At 42.1% G+C, this 20,614-nt stretch overlaps 1 protein-coding gene across 3 annotated transcripts; it reads right to left on the minus strand.

Annotated features, from left to right (window-relative positions):
- Window positions 1-4,448: 4,448 nt before the first annotated feature.
- Window positions 4,449-9,506, minus strand: S1PR1 (sphingosine-1-phosphate receptor 1). 3 transcript variants are annotated; one of them, XM_004263090.4, is made up of 2 exons: window positions 8,772-9,506; window positions 4,449-7,121 (listed from the first exon to the last, which is right to left on the minus strand). In XM_004263090.4, the coding sequence occupies exon 2, from the start codon at window positions 6,956-6,958 to the stop codon at window positions 5,810-5,812; it is 1,149 nt and encodes a 382-aa protein (XP_004263138.1). In that variant the 5' UTR covers window positions 6,959-7,121; window positions 8,772-9,506; the 3' UTR covers window positions 4,449-5,809. The 3 variants fall into 3 exon arrangements, with proteins under 3 accessions (XP_004263138.1, XP_033289829.1, XP_012389145.1); XM_033433938.2 differs by lacking the exon at window positions 8,772-9,506 and adding an exon at window positions 8,138-8,742; XM_012533691.3 differs by lacking the exon at window positions 8,772-9,506 and adding an exon at window positions 7,365-7,497.
- Window positions 9,507-20,614: the final 11,108 nt, after the last annotated feature.

Here is a 20,614-nt window from a genome sequence, read left to right on the forward strand (position 1 = left end):
TTTTGTGTCTCTGCCTACTACTTCTAACAATGCAGATCTTACACTGAGACAAGTGTAATCATGTGACTGAATACCTTTTATCTGTTTGGTCACACTCCAGTTTGTGTCACCAATACTAATATGTTTCAGTATCCTTGCCAGTGTGTAAAAGTCCATTCTTCATTAGGTGATTTACAATGCACCATACACACCTAAGACTGAAATCTGTTAAGAAACTTTCATTGTGAGAATTTCAATTATAACCCTAGACTCTTTCAAGACACAGAAATTCTTCAGAGATTACAAATACCAATACTAGGCCAAATTTTCATTCTATAGAAGCAAAGATATATCATCAGGCCACAGTTATTTAGCATTTTAATGTTTTGGTTCTGGGGCTTAGGAGAATACTAAAAGAGCATGTGTCCCTTCTATGGAACACTCTGGGGCTTTTGCCACATTCTACTGAACTCTGAAAACTTTTTCTGTAATTTCACAAAGACCCGTATAGCCCTCATACTCAGAAGTAGAAGTTTACCATATTGAATTTTTTTTTTTTATTTTCACAGGTCTTAAGAATGTGGTTGGATAAGTTTAGACAAATGCATACATCGAGTAACAAACACCTTAAAAAATTAAGATAGAGAACATTGTTAACAGCCTAGAAAGCTCCTTCGTGTTCCTTTTCGGTTTATTCTCCTCTCCCAGGCAACCACTATTTTGATGACTTCTATCTCCATAGATTAGTTTTGTCTATTCTTAAATTTCACATAAATGGAATCACGCAGTATGTTCTCTTTGTGGCTGGCTTCTTTTGCTCAACGTAATGGTTTTGAGATTTACGCTGATTGTTGCAAGTAACAGTAGCAGTTCCTTTTTTAATTGCTGAATAATATTCCATTCTATGAATTTACCACAGTGTGTTTATCCATTATTAATTAACACAGAAGCTGCATGGGCACATGCTGGTGCTTCAATAAAACAAATGCAGCAATTCCTGTTCTTTCAAATCTGCAGTTTATACTTGGCTTTTGCTAATGACTATATCCAGATCCAAAGCTGATTTTTAATCCTTCAGTCCTCAAAGAGAGCATGAGAAAAACTTCTTGAGAGTCTGAAGAATGTGAGCAGAAAGCAGGAGTAAGAGATAGGAGGTATTAGGGGAGATATCTTCAACATGAACCAAATTTGCTCTAGGTCCTGGCTCTTGTCAAGGATTGTGAAAAGACTGAATTAAATGCAGGTCTAACCCTAACCCTCTCTCAGTGTTATCTTCCTCTTATCTTTCCTAGCTCTTTTGACCACTGGTTAAAAATTATTTTTCTCTGTAGACAATCTAAAGACTTTCACCTATTCAAGAAAGCCTTGCTTGCTTGGGTAGTTTCAGTTAGAATGACAGTGAAGGCAATGGTGTATACAGAAATGTATTTTGAGTTCCTTTCCTTGTGACCAAGCACACATCAAAAAAGCAGGAAGGAAAGTTGGAGGAAATTATGCAATTTATTATGATTTCTCATCATCAAGAACTTGTGTCCACGGGGAAAGAATAATAGTTCCTATAAAGGTTTCTTTTGGTTATTTGTGATTCCTCCCTCAAGAGCTTTAAAACAAATTTTGAGAAAGCATAGACAAATCTAGTTTGATCTAATTTGTTAGAAAACAAATGAGATCAATCTAATTTGATCTAATTAGGTGTCCGCAGGAAACATCATTCCAGATGAGAATGGAGCAACCAGCATTAAAAAAAAAAAAAAAAAAAGAATAACTGAACATTATACTGAGATTATAAAAACTCATTATTGCAAATACTGTGGATAAATAATGGTTCCTAATTAGAGATTAATTTTAAGCCAGTGACTATTTACAGAATCAAATCTTTAACGGTTCTGCAGGTAGAATTTCTTTTTAATGTGTCACTCAAGTATTATCCCTTGTGTCTCAGTTGAAAAAGGGATTTTTAATATTCAGAATTACTTGAACTTCAAGCCCTCACTTTGTAGGATTTTCCCAACATGGTCCATCATCTTTCTGAAGGTGCTATTTCAGAGTAATAGCTCCCAGAAATAGTTCATTTGTAGTTGCTTAGAAAACCTGACAGGTGATATATTGATATATTGAATGGAGGCATGAATGGTCAAAATCATGCAAAAACTATAGTCTAGGTTAAAAGTACTATAAAGAGTATTGGACCGGACATATATTTAACATAGGTCATGTCCAGAGGAGAAATTATTCCAATATGAAGATAAGAACCATTAAAATCTTTATGTATTTTTACATTGGGAAAAAATTAAAGATGCCATAAATGACAACTGTAGTGCTGGTACTACTGATATTACTAAAATAAAATAAAGTATCTAATTAGCATGAATGCAAAACTCCTATTCCTGTACATTTTTGAATTTATAATATCACTAAATCAACTTTTTTAAAGAATTAATTTTTCTACTTATTAAGAGACTACAAAGGAAGAACAAGCATTGTCTTATATAAGATTTTTATTTGAATACTCTGTAAAATTATAATCACATTTAATATTGTTGGGAAGAAAGTATTATTTGGTGTCATTTTGTAATTTTCCTGAATATTTATAAGCCATAAAGTATTGCTCTGGTTGTCTATTTTCCTCCTCTTAAAAAAATCTCTACATGTTTTTATAATTTTTAAAATTAATTAATTTATTTATTTATTTATTAATTTATGGCTGCATTGGGTCTTCATTGCTGCGCAGGGGCTTCTCATTGTGGTGGCTTCTCTTGTTGCAGAGCACAGGCTGTAGGCACGAGGGCTTCAGTAGTTGTGGCTTGCAGGCTCAGTAGTTGTGCTTTGTGGGCTCTAGAGAGCAGGCTCAGTAGTTGTGGTGCATGGGTTTAGTTGCTCCGTGGCATTCTACATCGTTTTTAATTAAAACTTTAGGGAGTTTATTTTAGTATAAACATATACGTACTGAGGGCTTTTTTTCTTTTTTCATCCTCAATTCTCAAAATATACTGAATTAAAACCAGATATTCATGTTGGGATATGGCCAAGGATTCCTTCATCTTAGGCATTGCTCTTGGCCAGAACTAGGGCTCTGACACGCATCTACCCAGGGAAACCACAGTCCACGACTGTCCAGTTGTCTTGGAATGAAATGCACTGTCTGGAATTTCCAGGAAGAAAACACATTTAATCATTGGATAACGTGCTCACAGGTAGGCAAGCGAGGCTGTGCTCCCTTGTCACTGATGAGCTCCCCAGTCCCCACCAAGGTCAACTGTCCCACCTCATTCTTCCCCACATCATGTGAGTCACTGCTGTGCTTATAAAGATAAGTCCAAGAGTACAACCACTTTATCTTCCATAGAAACACAAAATGGACATGCTTTTCCATTATGCTTGATTCTGTAATGAAAGGTCTAGGAAGTGAGTGTAACATGAATTCATTCCTTCCGCCTCAGCAGACAGATGGATAGAGACATTCCAGTTTGTTTCCAGTCTTTTGTCTTCAGAGCATTTTTGGCATTTCCTTCAGGAAACTGGAGGTTGTGACCTAAGGTTTCCTTAGTGAACATGCTTCTGTTTCCCACAGTTAACTTTACCCAGAAATGACATCTACTCTATTAGGTGAGGTTTATCTTCGTGTCCCAACTGTGTCCTGTGCATATTCAATGACACTTGAAAGCACAAATTCTGAAAGTTAACAATAGCACTGAAGAGGCAAACACACCAAAGTACTTCTATGTAATCCCCAATGAAGATGGTAATATCAAAACAAGAATTAAAAATTTTGTGAGGCTTGCCATTTTATAGTTGGAGAAATTGACTAGGGATGTTAAAGCTTTCAGATACTATGAATCAAAAATTTTCAGATAAAAGATGTATGCCATTCAGCCAACATTCTACAACTTGTAACTTTATTCTAATGTACAGTTTTATATTGTTCAGCGGGTAGACTGGGAGAAGGCAAGACAATGTCCTGAAAGAATTAAATAATTTAATATAATCTCCCATAGCCATATCCCCACTTCCCCAGTATGTTGATGGCAAACCAAGAATGTAAGCTTCTAGGGATGGGTGTGAACCGACCATTGAGTGTCATAATTTAACTTTGATTTACAACCACATTGTTGTACATTATTTCTTTTAAAACTCATGTTTTAAGACAGAATTATTGTACTTAATTTAGTTTGGCTTGAATGTCATTTAAAACTCAAACAATTACATTTACTTGTCAATGTGGTATTTAGAAGCTGGTGGTTTTCATCTCATTCTTTACTACTCTTCAATGTTAAGTTATTGAAGTTTCTCTTCCTGAAAAAAAAAGAGTGGTTTCTAAACAAACCACATTCTTTTTTCACACCCTAGTTTATCAGGGTAAAATCCTCTAAAGAATAACAGAAATTTGCCTTTAACTGGTTCTGAAGAGGCACATAGTCAAATAGAATGTCTTAATAATTATTTTTTTAAAAATGCTCTTCACAAAGGAATCTTTAAAAAAAATCAGTTTATTAATGTTTAAAAGTTGATAAAGCTATGTGCAAAATGATCCACATTGTCAGAAACCTATTAAATACTATTTTTTTTAAAAAAAAGACATTTCTCGGTTTAATTGCACTGGAAACCACACTAAACAGACACCAATATATTTTTATTCTTTGTGACATTTATACACATCTTCAATTAACTATTTAATGTACTGAAAAACTTCTTATGTTCCCTATCAGTTAAAGTAATGCTTTAAGGGCACAAGAGGATGGTATTTTCTGAAGAAATACACATTCAATGGTGTTAACACAGGTTAGGAAAATCCAATAAAATGTTGAAACAAATACATTCAAAAATTATTAAAAAAGTACTTTTAACACAACAAAATACAGCCATCCTGTTGGTTGAAATGATTCACACAACACTCTGAAAGAAACATCAACAAAAGTGCCAAAGACAGATGCTGTATTTGTTAGACAAATTCGTTAAGAAATCTTTCTTGGTTTACAAAGTCACCCCCCAGTCAGTTTTCACCTTGTTTTGCTTGTTTGTTTCTCCTATGACACTAAGGATCCTGGCTGATGTCATTTAAATAAATTGGACTTCCTTATGCAGTTTTCAGCCATGATGGATATGATACTGTAATACATTTCATTGCAAAGGTTTTTTTTTTTTAAAGTGACTGCAACTAAAATCAAAAACACTCATCCAGCTTACGTGGAAACTTTGGCTTCAGCAAGTGAAATTGCTTTACATTTCCAAACCATCTCCACCACAGTCTACCTGCTGGACACAGCCTACCTGCTACACATCATCAAGAAATGGACCGTGCCGCACTCCCAACTCTGAATGCCAGGTAGTTAAAATATAAAGTAAAGGAATTCTGAGGAGGGGTGTGAAGGGGAAGGGAGGGTAGGATATGCAGAGCATACCTAGCGAAGCAGAAGTGCACACACTCACTTGGGCTGGAAACTAAAGTGAAAGAAAACATCTCCTCAAAGCTCCCGACAGAGACGCTTTCACACGGGGACATTAGTCTTTGAGGAGGGGCCAGATGAACCCTTCAGGAGCTTGACAATGCTAGACCTTTGGCTCAGTGCAAAATCAAAGCTCCAGCGAGGGGAGGAAATAGATTCCAGGCAAGGACCTGATCTCCACCCTTCCCAGTGCATTGTTCACAGGAACTAAGTCTACCCACCAACACCAGGCACCACCAGGCTGTTCTTAAGCTCCCCCTCCCTCCCTCTGGCTTGAGACAGCTCCTGCCTGGCAGCAGCGGAGGCACAGAGTTGTTGGTTTTTTTTCCAAACACTGGGGTGGTGGGCAACCATGCAAGCTCCCCATGGGTCAGCAGTTTTCACTTTTAGGAAGAAGAGTTGACGTTTCCAGAAGACATAATGGTCTCTGGGTTATCCCCATCATCCTTCTGAGGGTGGGAGGAGTTGTCTGACTTACTGCGGCTGAATTCCATGCCGGCGATGATGGGTCGTGTGAATTTGCCGGTGGAGTCTCCGCTGGGGCACTTGCAGCAGGACATGATCCGGACGAAGGCCCGACGCATCTCCTTGTTGGACAAAGTGTAAATGATGGGGTTGGTGCCAGAGTTGAGCACAGCCAACACCAGGAAGTACTCCGTTCTGAAGAGGATGTCGCAGGTCTTCACCTTGCAGCCCACGTCCAGCAGAAGCAGGATGAAGAGTGGCGCCCAGCAGGCGATGAAGACGCCCAGGACGATAATCACGGTCTTGAGCAGTGCCAGCGACTTCTCAGAGCTGCGGCTGGCCTTCGAAATGTTCTTGCGGAAAGTCAGACGGCGGCTCCGAGTCCTGACCAAGGAGTAGATCCTGCAGTACAGGATGACGATGGAGAGAAGGAGCAGAGTGAAGACCGTGGTGCAGAAGAGGATATAGTGCTTGTGGTAGAGCGGCAGCACTGTGGAGCAGCTGGGCAGCGTGCTGATGCAGTTCCAGCCCATGATGGGCAGGCCCCCCAGGATGAGGGAGATAACCCAGCAGGCACTGATGAGCAGGAAGGAGCGGAACCTGTTGCTCCCATTGTGGAGTTTCATCTTCAGCATGGTGATATAGCGCTCAATGGCAATGGCTAGGAGGCTGAACACGGAGGCAGACAGGGCCACAAACATACTCCCTTCCCGCAGAAACCACTGGGCGGGGGTTAGCTTGTAGGTGGTGGCCCCAGACAAAAGCAGGTTGGCTGTGTAGGCCACTCCTGCCAACAGGTCTGAGAGGGCGAGGTTGCCAATAAAATAGTACATGGGTCGGTGGAACTTCTTGGTTTTCCAAATGGTCAGCAAAACAAAGATGTTCTCTAGGATGATAAAGCAGCAGATGAGAATGAACACCACTGAGATCAGTTTAATGCCGTTTTCCTTGTCCGCGCCGATATTCAGCTTTCCCGTGTAGTTATAATGCCGGACGATGATGTCGTAGTTGACATAGTCGGAGACAGAGCTGCGGAGGGCCTTGACCAGAGGGATGTTGGTGGACCCCATGATGCGCGCTGTCCCCAGGAGCCCGGGGCGGTACTTCTCCAGATGAACGCTAGAGGGCGAGGCGGAGAGAGCCTTCACTGGCAGCGGGGGTGGTTGAGCGAGAGAGATCCAGGCTTTTTTGTGCAGCTTTTCCGTGGCTGGAGAGGGCCTCAGAAACCGCAGCCTTAAACAAATCACAAAGAGAGAGTCAGGGAAAAAGCCACAGCACACTGGCGTCATTCATTCTAAGGAAGGTACTGCTCCAGTTTTCTTGTTGATTTGTTTTAAAGAAACTTGGGGAGAGTGCAGGAAGAAGGATTAAAGAAAACAAAACAAAAAAAAAAAATCAAACTCTCATTTCTTGCAAAGAAAAAAAAAAAAAAAGGAAGAAGGGGAAGAAAGAAAGGGAGAAAAAACAAAAATGTACCCAAACTGAAAACTCCGACGCGACAAGACGAAAATCGTCCCCTATGGTTACATCCACTTAAATGGAAATGGGAAAACTGGAAAAGTGAACCCCAGTTATCCCCACTCTTGCCTCCTCAACCCCCCCACCCCACCCCCGCCCAACGCTGCTCCCACCCCACAAGGTTTCCAGCCGCAGTCGAAAGAGTCTCTGAAGCGTTCACCTGCTCGGCGGCGGGCTCACCACCAGCTTCTGGTCGCTCCTTCGAAGAGCCTCAACCGCCAATGTGAGGGCGGAGACGCACACCTCTGCCCTCCACCACCACCCAGCTAAAACCACCTCCTAATTGCCATGCAAGAAATTAGGTTTGCACGAAAACCATTTGACAGCGTCAGTCACTTTTTGGGCTCTATTAATAACTCTCTAGGAGCAGGTGTGCTTAGGGTCCGAAGGCGCAGCATGGTGTGGGCAGCCAAGCCCGCCCTGGCCTTGCGGTAAACAGGAAAGCTTAGCGCCTCCGTGAAGCAACAGCCTTTTCGTTCTTCTTCTTCTTCTTTTTTTTTTCTTGCGAGCCAGTGCAAGAAAATATAAAGGTACGCAGTGAAAATCATTCATAAGATATTGCAATAAATCCCAGAAGTGCCGTACATTCGTTGATTGCAAAAGGAGTATTTTTAGTTACTGTGGATATAGCCAAAACACGCACACAATAAGAGAAGTTAAACTACAAGTGATAAAAATACATGCCACTGCATTCCAAATTCCAAATGCCAAATTACTCTCCAGAAACTCACACAAACAGAAGTCTGTCGGTGCATTGCTAAGCTAGCGCGGGCAGTTTTATTCACTGCTCTTCCCCAACACGTTGCCTCCTCTCATAGAACTAGAAAGTGTGGGGGGAATGAAACGTGGCACTGGTGATCAGAAGTCTACCAGAGAGTTGTTGAAGTGTTTCAAGGTAACGTAGCAAATGCGATAAAAGTGGAGTCATCGAGGCGACAGCAATTCCAGCAATTCCCAGGACTGCAGAGGCAGCTCGCGCCCAGTAGCTCCGCGTTTCCCTCATCTAATTCCACACCCCGCTCGCTCGCAGTGCAAGTTTAAGCCCTTACCCCACCTCCCCCGGTCTTTGTCTATAGGATTTCCCAGAATAAGCGCCTCTCCTCCGACCCACCACAGCTTCCGCTATCTCCCAACCCCAGACGGTTCTACAATGGGAACTTAACCCTTTTCCAAACTTTGTTAAGTCACAAGTGCGCCAAGAACAATCCGATCCGGTTGGTCTCCTTGGTAGCCCAGAGATGCTTGTTTTCAGCACCCAAAGACAGATGTTTTAAAAGTGTTCGTTTTGCTTCATTCCGGTTTAAAAATTTTGTTTCTGCCTCTGAAGACCTCCTGCCGCGATGCTCCTCCGCGCGCACTCCCTACCTGGCTCAGGCTGGACGAAGCTGCGTTCGGGGAGCTCCGGGTCTGCACGGCGCGCTCGGCATCTTGCTGCTGCCCCCGACTGAGCGCGCCGCGTTCTCAACTTACTCGAGTCGGGGTCCCCTCCCTCCGCAACCGCGCACTCCAATGGCCAGCGCGCTCGCCGCGGCCCGGCCGACCGGTCAGCTGAAGTCGCCGAGCGCCCCGCTGAGGCTGAGTGGCTTCTTTAGGAAGAGACAGGGAGGAGTGAGTGCCTCAACCCCACACGCCCTCCGCCCGCGGCTGGGGGCCTCAGGATCAGTGCTGCTGAGACTCACTGTCCAGGAAAGATCTGGGGCAGAAACACACACACAAGAAGAACCCCGCCTTCCCCACAGGCAACCAAAAAAAGGAAAAAAAAAAACCCGAAAAGGGGCGGAGCCTGGTGCCCCCAGGACTCTTAATGTATAAATCTCGGCCCTCGCCCTGCAATCCGCCGCTCCTGGGCGGTGGAGACCGTTCTCCCGCGCCTTAGAAAAGGGGGGAGGTGAAGAGCTGTTGGAAGCTTTTCTCCAGAAAAGTCTTAAGGGACAGAGGACGGCCTGGCGTGTGTAGTGCACCTCTCTGGTCCCCCAGCCCCGCAGCCCTTGGGGGATTGGAGTCCGGTGATTGTGGCCGGGCTCCGCCCTCCTCTCCGGCCCCGGCCGCGTCTGCGGAGGCAGGGGAAACAGGCGCCGCGACCCCGCGAGTCCCGGCTGCGTTCTGGGGGCGGAGAGGCTGGGAAGGGGCTGCCAGAGGTATGGAGGAGGCGAGCAGCCTGGGAGGGAGAATGGCCCGGGAGGTTCCTCCCCTTCTGCCCGCCTCCATCTCTCACCCCCATCCCGCTGCTGCCTCGAAACTTGCGGTCTGAGGGGCAGAAAGTGGCTTTCTCGGGGCGCGCAGTGAAATGGGCCAGCTCCGGGCGAGGTGTTGGGCGGGGGTTCCCCTCACTCAACTGGGTGCAAAATCAGGCCTTGTGTCCTAGATTCTGGCCAGTGGTGAGGTCTTTGAGGAGGTGGGCAGCTGCCGGGGCCCGAAAGATTTAAACAGTTGGGCAGCTCAGGAATTTCCAGAGGGGAAGAGCTGCCGGGCCCGATCAGCCTGGGGCCTGCAGCTGCCCATCTCGGGGCCAGCGCGCTTCTCTCCCTTTCTACTTGAGAGGCCCCCAAGCCTCAATGCTCACAACTCGCCCACTCTTTCCTTTCCTTTGGATGCTACTTCAGAACGTGAGACTGCGAGGCGGCCTTGGTCAGCTCCGCCTAAATGATAAGCTGAGAGCACTTCTGACGGCCCGCCTGCTTCAAAGACGGTTTCCACCCAGTTCCTGGTCGCACTGGCTTCCCATCCTAACAGATGTGAACGCAAAACTTCTCCGTTGTGCAGTTTCAATTAACAAAGTACAGACACACCCTGTACCTGAATGACTCAGAAGGAGGCTGAATGAATAAACAACAGACTCCTGTCTTCTGGGATCTTACGACTTTGCAAAGGAAAAAAATGACAGTTAATACACAGTTGCCCGAAAGCTCTCATCAGCAGCATTGCACCCAGCACACACCCAAAAATTTAACAGCAGTAAGTGCGAACGACATAGAAACTAAGATAACTGTCCTCTATACTCTAGAATAGACTTTGATTGGGTCTGAGAATGTATTTCACTTAAAAGGGAAGATATGTTGTGTCTACTCAGCACAACAAAATGTGTGGACTTGGCAAACTTCACCTCATCCACTCATTTATGAGTTCTTTAAAGGAAAAGGAATTAAAGTAAATTGCACACCCAGACTATATCAGACGTGGTAGATTATCTAATTTAACGCTACTACTCTATGAAGCAAACATTGTTGGTCATTTTGTTGATGAAGGAAATGTCAGGCAGTTTAAGCCACTAGATGTCCCAGCTAATGAGTGGCTGAGCTAGGTTCCAAAACTCAAATACTGCAGATGCCATGTCAAATGCCTTCAGTAAACAGTTAAGGTGTTCTGTATGTATACAACGGTTTGACAAATGAAGTCCTTTAAAACCACTTCTTTCCTGACTATGCAAGTGTTACACATATTAACACATTTAATCCTTACCATGACTCTGCAGGTTAGGTACTGTTAATATCCTAATTCTACAAACAAGGAAACTGAGTTCCAAACCTATTAAGTAACTTGGTTAGCGTGGGCTTTGACCGTAGACAAGCTGCAGATTCTTAACTGCTGCTCTAAACCACCGCGATGAACCTCAACCATGTCAAAGATTTGTGTGAGGGAAGTCAGTCCTTTTCTTGTGAATAATGTTGGTGAGGACAACATTCAATATTGATTCAACATTTAGAAGAGCTCAAACACTTTGCAGACGATTACTTAGCAATATTCATCCTTAGTGCACAGCTATGAGATACAAAATATAGATGACCACTCGGGCAAAATTAGAAAGTAGGCAAAGTGATTTGCCACAATGGCTTCCCTGCCAGTTTCAAGTCTCTGGTTCCCACATGTGTCTCTTCCCATTACTCTCATGAGAGCCCCCCAAGAACTGCATCTTCTAAAAGCTGTTAGCCCGGCTTCCTTTCTGCTGCAAGTCCAATGTTCCTCCCTTACTTCCTGGCATGCTGAGGTTACCATCTGATGCCCATCACATTGAGGTTGATCCATTCCAAATTTCTGATTTCAAAGCAGCTTTGCTGTTCTTTATGCATGCCTCAGTGTCTCTCTTTAAGGGTTGCCAGATAAAATACCATTCAATATTTGGGACATATACTGAAAAAATTGTCGTTTTAATCTGCAATTCAGATTTAACTGAGTGAGCTGTATTTTTATTCACTAAATCTGGCAACTCCACTCTCTTTCCTAAAGGCTCCATTCACTTTCCAACTCCCTCTCCTCCCCCTAGTCACCTGTAAAGATCCAACTCTCTACTTACTCATTTGTTCATAGGAGAATAACTAGCCTCTGACTTCGTGGAGAAAAGAGTATCACCACTTATAAATTTCAGCTTAATAATAACTTCACCCACCCTAACCTCCTTCCCACAGCTCTGCTCCTTCTCTTGCCTGTATCACCATGCTGCTTCCTCCAAAATTTCTAAGACAATTATTCCTTCTCTCTTTTGTATTTTCAGCTCTTTCCCTCTGATGACTCTTCACTTGAAACTTACCTTAATATTTATGTGTTTCCTCTACCAAAAACTCACTGTCTACCCCTCACACTAGGTCCCAGGATCTCTCTCTTCTCTTGTTTGCCAACATTCAAAACTATGTAATGGAACATGGTTGAGCTTTGGAACCAGGCAGACTTGGGTTCAGCCTTAATTCTGCCAGTTCCTAGCTGTGTGACTTTAGGCAAGTTCCTTTAACTTCCTGGAGCCTCAGCTTCCTCATCTCTAAAATGGTATAGTGATATTTCTTTCAGTCATTGGGAGGATTAAAGAGCTTCATGTGTGTAAAGAGTATTACAGTAAGGGACTTCCTCGGTGGCACAGTGGATAAGACTCCATGCTCCCAATGCAGGGGGCACGGGTTTGATCCCTGGTCAGGGAACTAGATCCCACATGCATGCTGCAACTAAGGAGCCCACGTGTTGCAACTAAGGAGCCCACCTGCGGCAACTAAAACCCCATGAAACCAAATAAATAAATACTTTTTAAAAAAAGTATTATGGTAAATGTTCACTCTCCCACCACCTCTATCTTTAACTCTATTATATTCACTGCTTTTATTATCTCACTTTCCATCTTACCATTCACCTTCCTTTTTGACTGTAAAATAAAATTATTTTTAATAAAATTAATACATGCATATGGTTTAAAAAAATCAAATAGTAGAAAACTCGCAGGGAAGAGCATCAGTCCTCCGAGGCTCCCTGACCCTCTAATCCTCCCAACCACTTTGAAATCTTATTGGTGTTCCTTTTCTTTTTTATTTATTTATTTATTTTTGGTTGCACTGGGTCTTCGTTGCTGCGCGTGGGCTTTCTCTAGTTGCAGTGAGCAGGGGCTACTCTTCGTTGAGGTGTACGGGCTTCTCATTGCAGTGGCTTCTCTTGTTGCAGAGCACAGGCTCTAGGCATGCAGGCTTCAGTAGTTGCAGCACGCAGGCTCAGTAGTTGTGGCTTAGTTTTGCTCCAAGGCATGTGGGATCTCTGGCTGCCTATTCATATTTCAGACAGAGACACTGAAAGCTAGTTAAAACTCTGTGGGGAGCTTGTCAATGGAAGGGTGCTGGGTGACCAGGCTGTGTTCTTTTGTTGGAGGGCCCAAAATGTCAATATCTGGAGATCTCTATTCCTAGGCTGGTCAATTTCACTAGACGGGAATTCCAAAATCTCTTGTCTGCCTTCTAATATTTTCCCAAGTGAATCAAGGAAGAGCAGGGAAGAGAAGTAGGGAGAATCTTACCACTCAGTATTTAGATTTGACTGAATCACAATAATGGGGATCCCCACATACATACTCTCAGCTCAACCAGGTGTCCCAAAGACCCCTCTGATTTAGCCTCCAGGAAATCTCCAGTCTTCTGCTGAAATGGGGGTATTGGTACTTGTCCTGTTGTACAAGTTGGAAATGGAGGGCTGGAGATTTGGCTGCTAATTTTACTTTGATTTTTAAAAATTTGATTTAAAAATCAAAAAGGAAAATGAATGAGAAGTAAGATGCTGAAAGCAATGAGTCTAGTAGGGTTGGAGAGAGGCGGGTAGGAGGTGGTGTATAGAGCATCTTCTCTCTAGTAAGTGTTTCACACTCAGTCCTCTTATTTTCAGATCAGCATTTACACCACTTTTCAGAAATACCTGGAGCTTGCATTTCCTGACCCTAGCTGAGGATCTGTAGTGGGAATTTAACTTGCTTCTAGGATTCCCCTGCTTCTAGCTCAAGTTTCAACTTTCTCTAGTCTGACAAGTCGTTTACACACATTAATTTGTTTTCCAAAATTGTATTGCTTTTGTCAGAGGCAGTTAACCTTGAAGCTAATGTAGCTCAAACTTTAGGGTCCCGCTTCCAAGGTCCTGGAAGGAGTCCTAGCAATATGTCCCCATGGTTATATAAATATTAAAAATAAGACATTTTAACCATAGCTGGCTAAGTTTGTTGTCTCTTTCCATTAGGAAGCCTTCTCTATTTCATTTTCTTCTGTGTAGGGGTGGTTTTGGAGTTGCTGTAGGCATTTTTGGGATCTGGCTGAAGGGAAGTTGAGCTGCATTTAGATTGAATAAGGGGAGGAGGGGGCTATATTTAGATTGAGTTTAGAAGGATATGTGAGTGAGATTCACAGTTACTTCCATGTTATTACTAGCCCTCCTAGTGTAGAACTGATTTTCAGGACTTGCACTGCCCTCCATAGCTACTCATGCTATCACGATATAAAATGCAAGGCCAGTGTCACATGACTCTGAGCCAGAAGCTAGTCTGGGGAAATTCTTCCAGAGATGTTGTGTGTAAATTGTAATTGGAGCATTTGATTCTCACTAATACCTAGTTAAAACAGAAGTTCTCTTCTTTCCAGAATATATTTGATAACTTAATATATATAATTATTAAACACATCATATACTTTTTTCCATTTTTGATGGAATTCACACAAAAAAGATTGATCAGAATTTGTGTATATGTTCAGTATTTGTAGGGTATAACTATTGCAATTTGGAAATAAGCTTAGGATTATTTCAATAAAATATGAGAGAAATTACAGACTCCTCATTTGGACATATATAACTGTTCAGCATACAGACTTCCACTTAATCCACCTGTTTCTACTGTAGTGTTCCACAGTCAAAGTTGTTCTGTTCTATGTATACATGCTACTATATATAAGATAGATAACCAACAAGGGCCTACTATATAGCACAGGGAACTGTACTTAATACTCTGTAATAACCTATATGAGAAAAGAATCTGAAAAAGAATGAATATGTATATGTATAATGGAATCACTTTGCTGCACACCTGAAACTAACACAACATTGAAAATCAACTATACTCCGATAAAATATTTTTTAAAAAGTCATTCTGTTCTACCCCACAGCTTCTGCCCCAAGGGGAAAGAGACATTCACTCCGGCTATGCAAGGTTAGTGAAGGTCGCAGTATGAGGGGATGAAGATGAGTCTAACTGCTTCATTTTTCTTTTTTTTAAAGATTTTTTCAGCTTCTAATTTTTAAAATGTTTTATGTAGTTGTTACACACACACACACACACACACACACATATATATATAAAGTTGATTTACAAGAGTTTAACTTCTTCTAAAGCAGACTTTCTCTTTTCGTCTTAACTTTCAACCCCACTTTCAGAGATACCTAAAATTCCCAATTTGGGGCTTTTCTGCAGTTTTATAGCAACTCTAATGACTCACCTGGTTTTTGGTCTATAGCAGCCTTAGTTTTCAGTTTTCCTAATTGTACTAAGTAAATTAGCATCCATCCTCTGCTTTTTAGTTTTCAGAATTTTGTTGCTGTGATCACTTGTCTTTTCCTTCTCTTTGTTTGTTTATGCAAAAAAAAAAAAAAAAAAAAAGCCCTTTACTATTATGTCCCTGAAGTGTAGGAGTAGAAGGAAGTGAAAGTGTTCAATTTACCACCTCTGAAGAGAGGTCATTTCCATTTTCTCTTAAACCCGCGGCAGTCTGGCTTCTGCTGCAGTCGTTCTCCTGAGCTTGCCCTCTCTAAGGACACAAATGACTCTTTAATGGACAGAGACAAAGGCCTCTAGTGAATCCTCACTTAGGGGAACTTACTGTAACATTTAGCACCGTTGACCTCCCCCTTGTTGAAACTCTCCACTGGGCTCTTCTGTAGTGCTACTCTCTCTCATTCACTTCTGACTCAGATTGCTCTTTCCCAGAACTCTTAACTGCCTTCTCCTTTTCTATATTATCTTAAATATCCTTACTCCAGTAATAGGAAATAATTATATAACCTGTATTATGTTCCAGTCACTGTACTAAATAAGCATTTTGTAATAAGTTTGTCCCCTCAACAACTCTACAAGCGAGATACTATTAAAAAACCCATTTTACAGATGAAGAAACTGAGGCACAGAAAGCTTAAGTAATTTGTCCCAGTTCCCAGCTTTTTCCCACTGTGAATATTGCCTCTTCAAATGCTGTATCCTTGGTCTACCCTCTTATTCATTTACCCTTTCTTGGCTTTTCTCATCTACTTCTAGGACTTTTTCTATCACATGTAGACAACTCTGAACTGTATATCTCTAGGCCCCCTTTCTCCTAAGCTACAGACTCAATTCCCAAATATTTATTGGAAGCCTCCTTTTGCATGTCTCACACCCACCTCAAGATAAAAATATCCAAGGCCTAGCCATGTCATTTTCACCATTCACTTTTCGGAACAACTCAACCTACTCTGTGTCATACATATCAGTTAACGGCATCCATTCATCTCATCAGACGACCTACAACATTGAGTCCATTCTGACTGCTCCTTCTGTCTCACCCTCTATGTGAAATTTGCTGCCAAGACTGTTGTCCTCTGAAGGGGCTTCTGAATTCATTTCCTCACCATCCTTCCAGTGTCATTGTTAGGTCCTTATCCCCTATTTATAATGTCTTCCTCCTAACTGGCCTGACCACCATCAGAGTTGCTTTCCTAAATGCCTAAGTTCTGTGTTTTCTGCTTATTGAGGGTGGACAGGTAATCTCCATGGGAGGGAAGGGTTCCTTACATAACAAAAGTCTAGCAAGATCCCTTCAAGAAACACCACATGTATGTGTTTTACAGATCAATAGACACATACAAAGAGAAACTGAAAGCTGTAATGTTCCAAACCATTGATGATTAAGTACTAATCAGAAACTAAGCTAAAGCAATTCTGGAATCATAGAGATAAAAATGGACCTTCATTTATTTATTCAATAATTTGTCATTGAGCACCTACTATGAACCAACAGGCATTCTTCTAGGAACTGGCATTGCAGCCTTGAAAAAGACAGATAAGCTCCCTGATACCATGGAGTTTACATTCCTATACTGAAGACTAATACTAAAGAAATAAGTAAATAAGAAGGTATCAGAAAGTATGAGAACAATGCTGAGCATGAAGGCAGGATGACGTGGCCTTGAGTTGTTGCTCTGGGTGGCCAGCGTTGACCTCTCTGAGTGGCTGGCATTTGATACCAGTGCACCATGGCAGGCTCGGGGCTCCCTGGAATGACATCAGGAAGGCCTGAGTAGAACTCTGTCCTGAGAGCAGCAGGCCCAGTGAGGGGAGCTCTGAAGTAGGCGCCATGGGACCAACCCAGGGGACTCGCTCAGTGGCCTAAGACAAGTTTCCACCTCTCTCTGGACCTCTAAAGTCCTTTCTACCTCCAGCTCTCCATTACTTGCTTTCTTGGGTCCTGGGTCCCCCAAAACAATCTTCTACAACTGCTACCTCTTTTTCTCCAGTTTAGGACCTCAACTGCAAGGCCTGGCTGAGCCTCTGCTCCATCTGCCATGGAACCTTGCTTGGCCAGTGGTGAGGAGAGCATCAGGCAGCCAGAGCGTAGGGTGGTAAATGCCGGGAGTAGCTCTCAGCAAACACGTGACTGGTGGGTCCCTTAACTCTACCAGGCTGGAGGGTCTTGAGGGACATCGGAACCACAGAAAAGCCTCTCTAACATTCCATAAGACCACCTTCTCAGGACTTTCCTGATGGCACAGAGGTTAAGAATTCGCCTGCCAATACAGGGGACACGGGTTCGAGCCCTGGTCCGGGAAGATCCCGCATGCCAGAGAGCAACTAAGCCCATGCACCACAACTACTGAGCCTGCATGCCACAACTACTGAAGCCCACATGCCTAGAGCCAGTGCTCCGCAACAAGAGAAGCCACTGCAATGAGAAGCCCCTGCTTGCGGCAACTAGAGAAAGCCCTAGCACAGCAACAAAGACTCAACGCAGCAGGCCCCCCCCCAAAAAAAGAAAAGAAAGACCACCTTCTCCTGAGGAAAGTTTTCTCCTGAGGGAAAATAATCTGTTCAATTGAAGGATTACACATCTGTAAGTAACATGTTAGCAAAATCTAAGTATTCAAGGGACTTCCTTGGTGGCGCAGTGGTTGACTCCATGCTCCTAATGCAGGGGGCCTGGGTTCGATCCCTGGTAAGGGAACTAGATCCCACATGCATGCCACAACTAAGAGTTCTAAGAGTTCGCATGTCACAACTAAGGAGACAGTGAGCTGCAACTAAGGAGCCTGCTTGCTGCAACCAAATAAACAATAAATAAATAAATAATTTAAGTATTCAAGATGAATTTATTAAATAAAGAAAATCAATTAAAATGACTCTTTATTTTTCTATATAAATTACACATAAATTTATATATGTAATATATATATAAATTCATATTATATATAAAAATTTATATAAATATATATAAATTTACAGTGAATAAAAATTTCGGAAGGAATTTTGCTTCATATAAACTAAATCAAGACGTCGTTGGCTTTGAAAATCCACTCAATAGATGATCTTTCTCTTGAATCATTTCTCCAGGTATTTTAGAAGCAAAATGAAGACAGATTCTCCAACAAATTTTATGTTATCTAACTCTGTTTTTAGAGTTTCCAAATGTGCCTTATAGGTTTGAAGTTAGCTCTTTTACATTTGTATTTTCTTTTATTGTGTCATTTTCACAAGCCTCAAAAAAATCTTATTATTCACATGAATTGAAGAGGTAATTAAGGGCACTCTGGGCTGTAATTTTCTTTCCCAGTTGTGCAGTGTTGAGATAAAACCTAAAGAGAACATCTTGCTCTGCACTGCCCAGCAGAGCAGGCCACGAGGAGGAAGAAACAGTGATTGCTGCCACATTTGTGTGTTTAAGGAGATTGAACTGAATTGTCTGTACATAAATACGAATTTTAAATTGATAAGAAATCCAAAGGCATTTTAATCTCACAAATTGAAGGTATTATTATACTTTTAAAACAAGTTCACAACTTTTCATTTGTTTGTACCTCCCTACTAAGTAGTAAGCAGGGATTGTCATCCTCATTTTACAGGCTAAGGAAAATGCCTAGGAAGGAAAGTGAACTGCCCAAGGTCTAACAGAGAGTCTGTAGCAGAGCCAGATGAGAAATGATAGATTCCTGGCTCCTTACCAGTGCTTGAAGAAGAGTTAAATGAAAATGTTGAAGGGATGAAGGAGAGAAGAAATAAACGAAAGGAGGGAAAAAGAAATACTCAACTAGTATTTGCTATTCTATATTGCTTACTAATTTGTTTATTGTCTGACTCTCCTACTGGAGTGTAAGTTCCATAAAAACAACATGTTGTCTATATCTTTTACTGCTGTATATTATATATTAGTACCTAGCATAGTGCCTGGCACACAGAGATACTCAATAAATATTGATGATGAGTGAATGAATAAATTAAAAGTGTCTCTGATTCATCCTGAATTATGTCAAATGAGATGAACCATTTGAAAGCAGATAGATTATAAATTGGAGTGTTACTTTGATTTTTTATTTTAGTTTCTAATTATAAAGATATGGAGCTATTGATCCATGAAAAGACATGGAGGGAGCTAAGATGCACTATTACTAAGTGAATAGTAAATAGAATAGTGAATAGAATCACTGTACGATTCCAGCTGCATGACATTCTGGAAAGTTATGGAGACAGTCAAAAAATCAGTGGTTACCAGGGGTTAGGGGGGTGGGAAAGATGGATAGGCAGGGCACAGAGGATTTTTAAGGCAGTGAAACTACTCTGTATAATACTATAATGATGAATACATGTCACTCATTGTACAATTGTCCAAACCCACAGAATGTGCAACATCAAAAGTGAACCCTACTGTAAACTCTGGACTGTGGGGGACAATGATGTGTCACTGTAGGTTCAGCAGTTGTAGCAAAACTCTAGTGGGGGATGCTGATAATGGGGGAGGCTGTGATGTGGAGGTGGATGGTATATGGGAGATCTCTGTACCTTCCACTCAATTCTGATCTAAAATACAGTTTATTCTACAATGAGATATCATCTCACACCAGTCAGAATGGCCATCATCAAAAAATCTACAAACAAGTAATGCTGGAGAGGGTGTGGAGAAAAGGGAACCCTCTTGCACTGTTGGTGGGACTGTAAATTGATACAGCCACTATGGAGAACAGTATGGAGGTTCCTTAAAAAAAACTAAAAATAGAACTACCATACGACCCAACAATCCCACTACTGGGCATATACCCTGAGAAAACCATAATTCAAAAAGAGACATGTACCACAATGTTCATTGCAGCACTATTTACAATAGCCAGGACATGGAAGCTACCTAAGTGTCCATTAACAGATGAATGGATAAAGAAGATGTGGTACATATATACAATGGAATATTACTCAGCCATAAAAAGGAACGAAACTGAGTTATTTGTATTGAGGTGGATGGACCTAGAGACTGTCATACAGAGTGAAGTAAGTCAGAAAGAGAAAAAAAAATACCGTATGCTAACACATATATATGGAATCTAAAAAAAAAAAGAAAAGAAAAGAAAAAAAAATGATCAGAAGAGCCCAGGGGCAAGATGAGAATAAAGATGCAGACCTACTAGAGAATGGACTTGAGAATACCGGGAGAGGGAAGGGTAAGCTGTGACAAAGTGAGAGAGTGGCATGGACATATATACACTGCCAAGTGTAAAATAAATAGCTAGTGGGAAGCAGCCGCATAGCACAGGGAGATCAGCTTGGTGCTTTGTGACCGCCTAGAGGGGTGGGATAGGGAGGGTGGGAGGGAGGGAGACGCAAGAGGGAGGAGATTTGGGGATATATGTATATGTATAGCTGATTCACTTTGTTATAAAGCAGAAACTAACACAACATTGTAAAGCAATTATACTCCAAT

This window comes from Orcinus orca, chromosome 1, assembly GCF_937001465.1.
Source record: "Orcinus orca chromosome 1, mOrcOrc1.1, whole genome shotgun sequence".
NCBI classification, from domain to species: Eukaryota; Metazoa; Chordata; class Mammalia; order Artiodactyla; family Delphinidae; genus Orcinus; species Orcinus orca.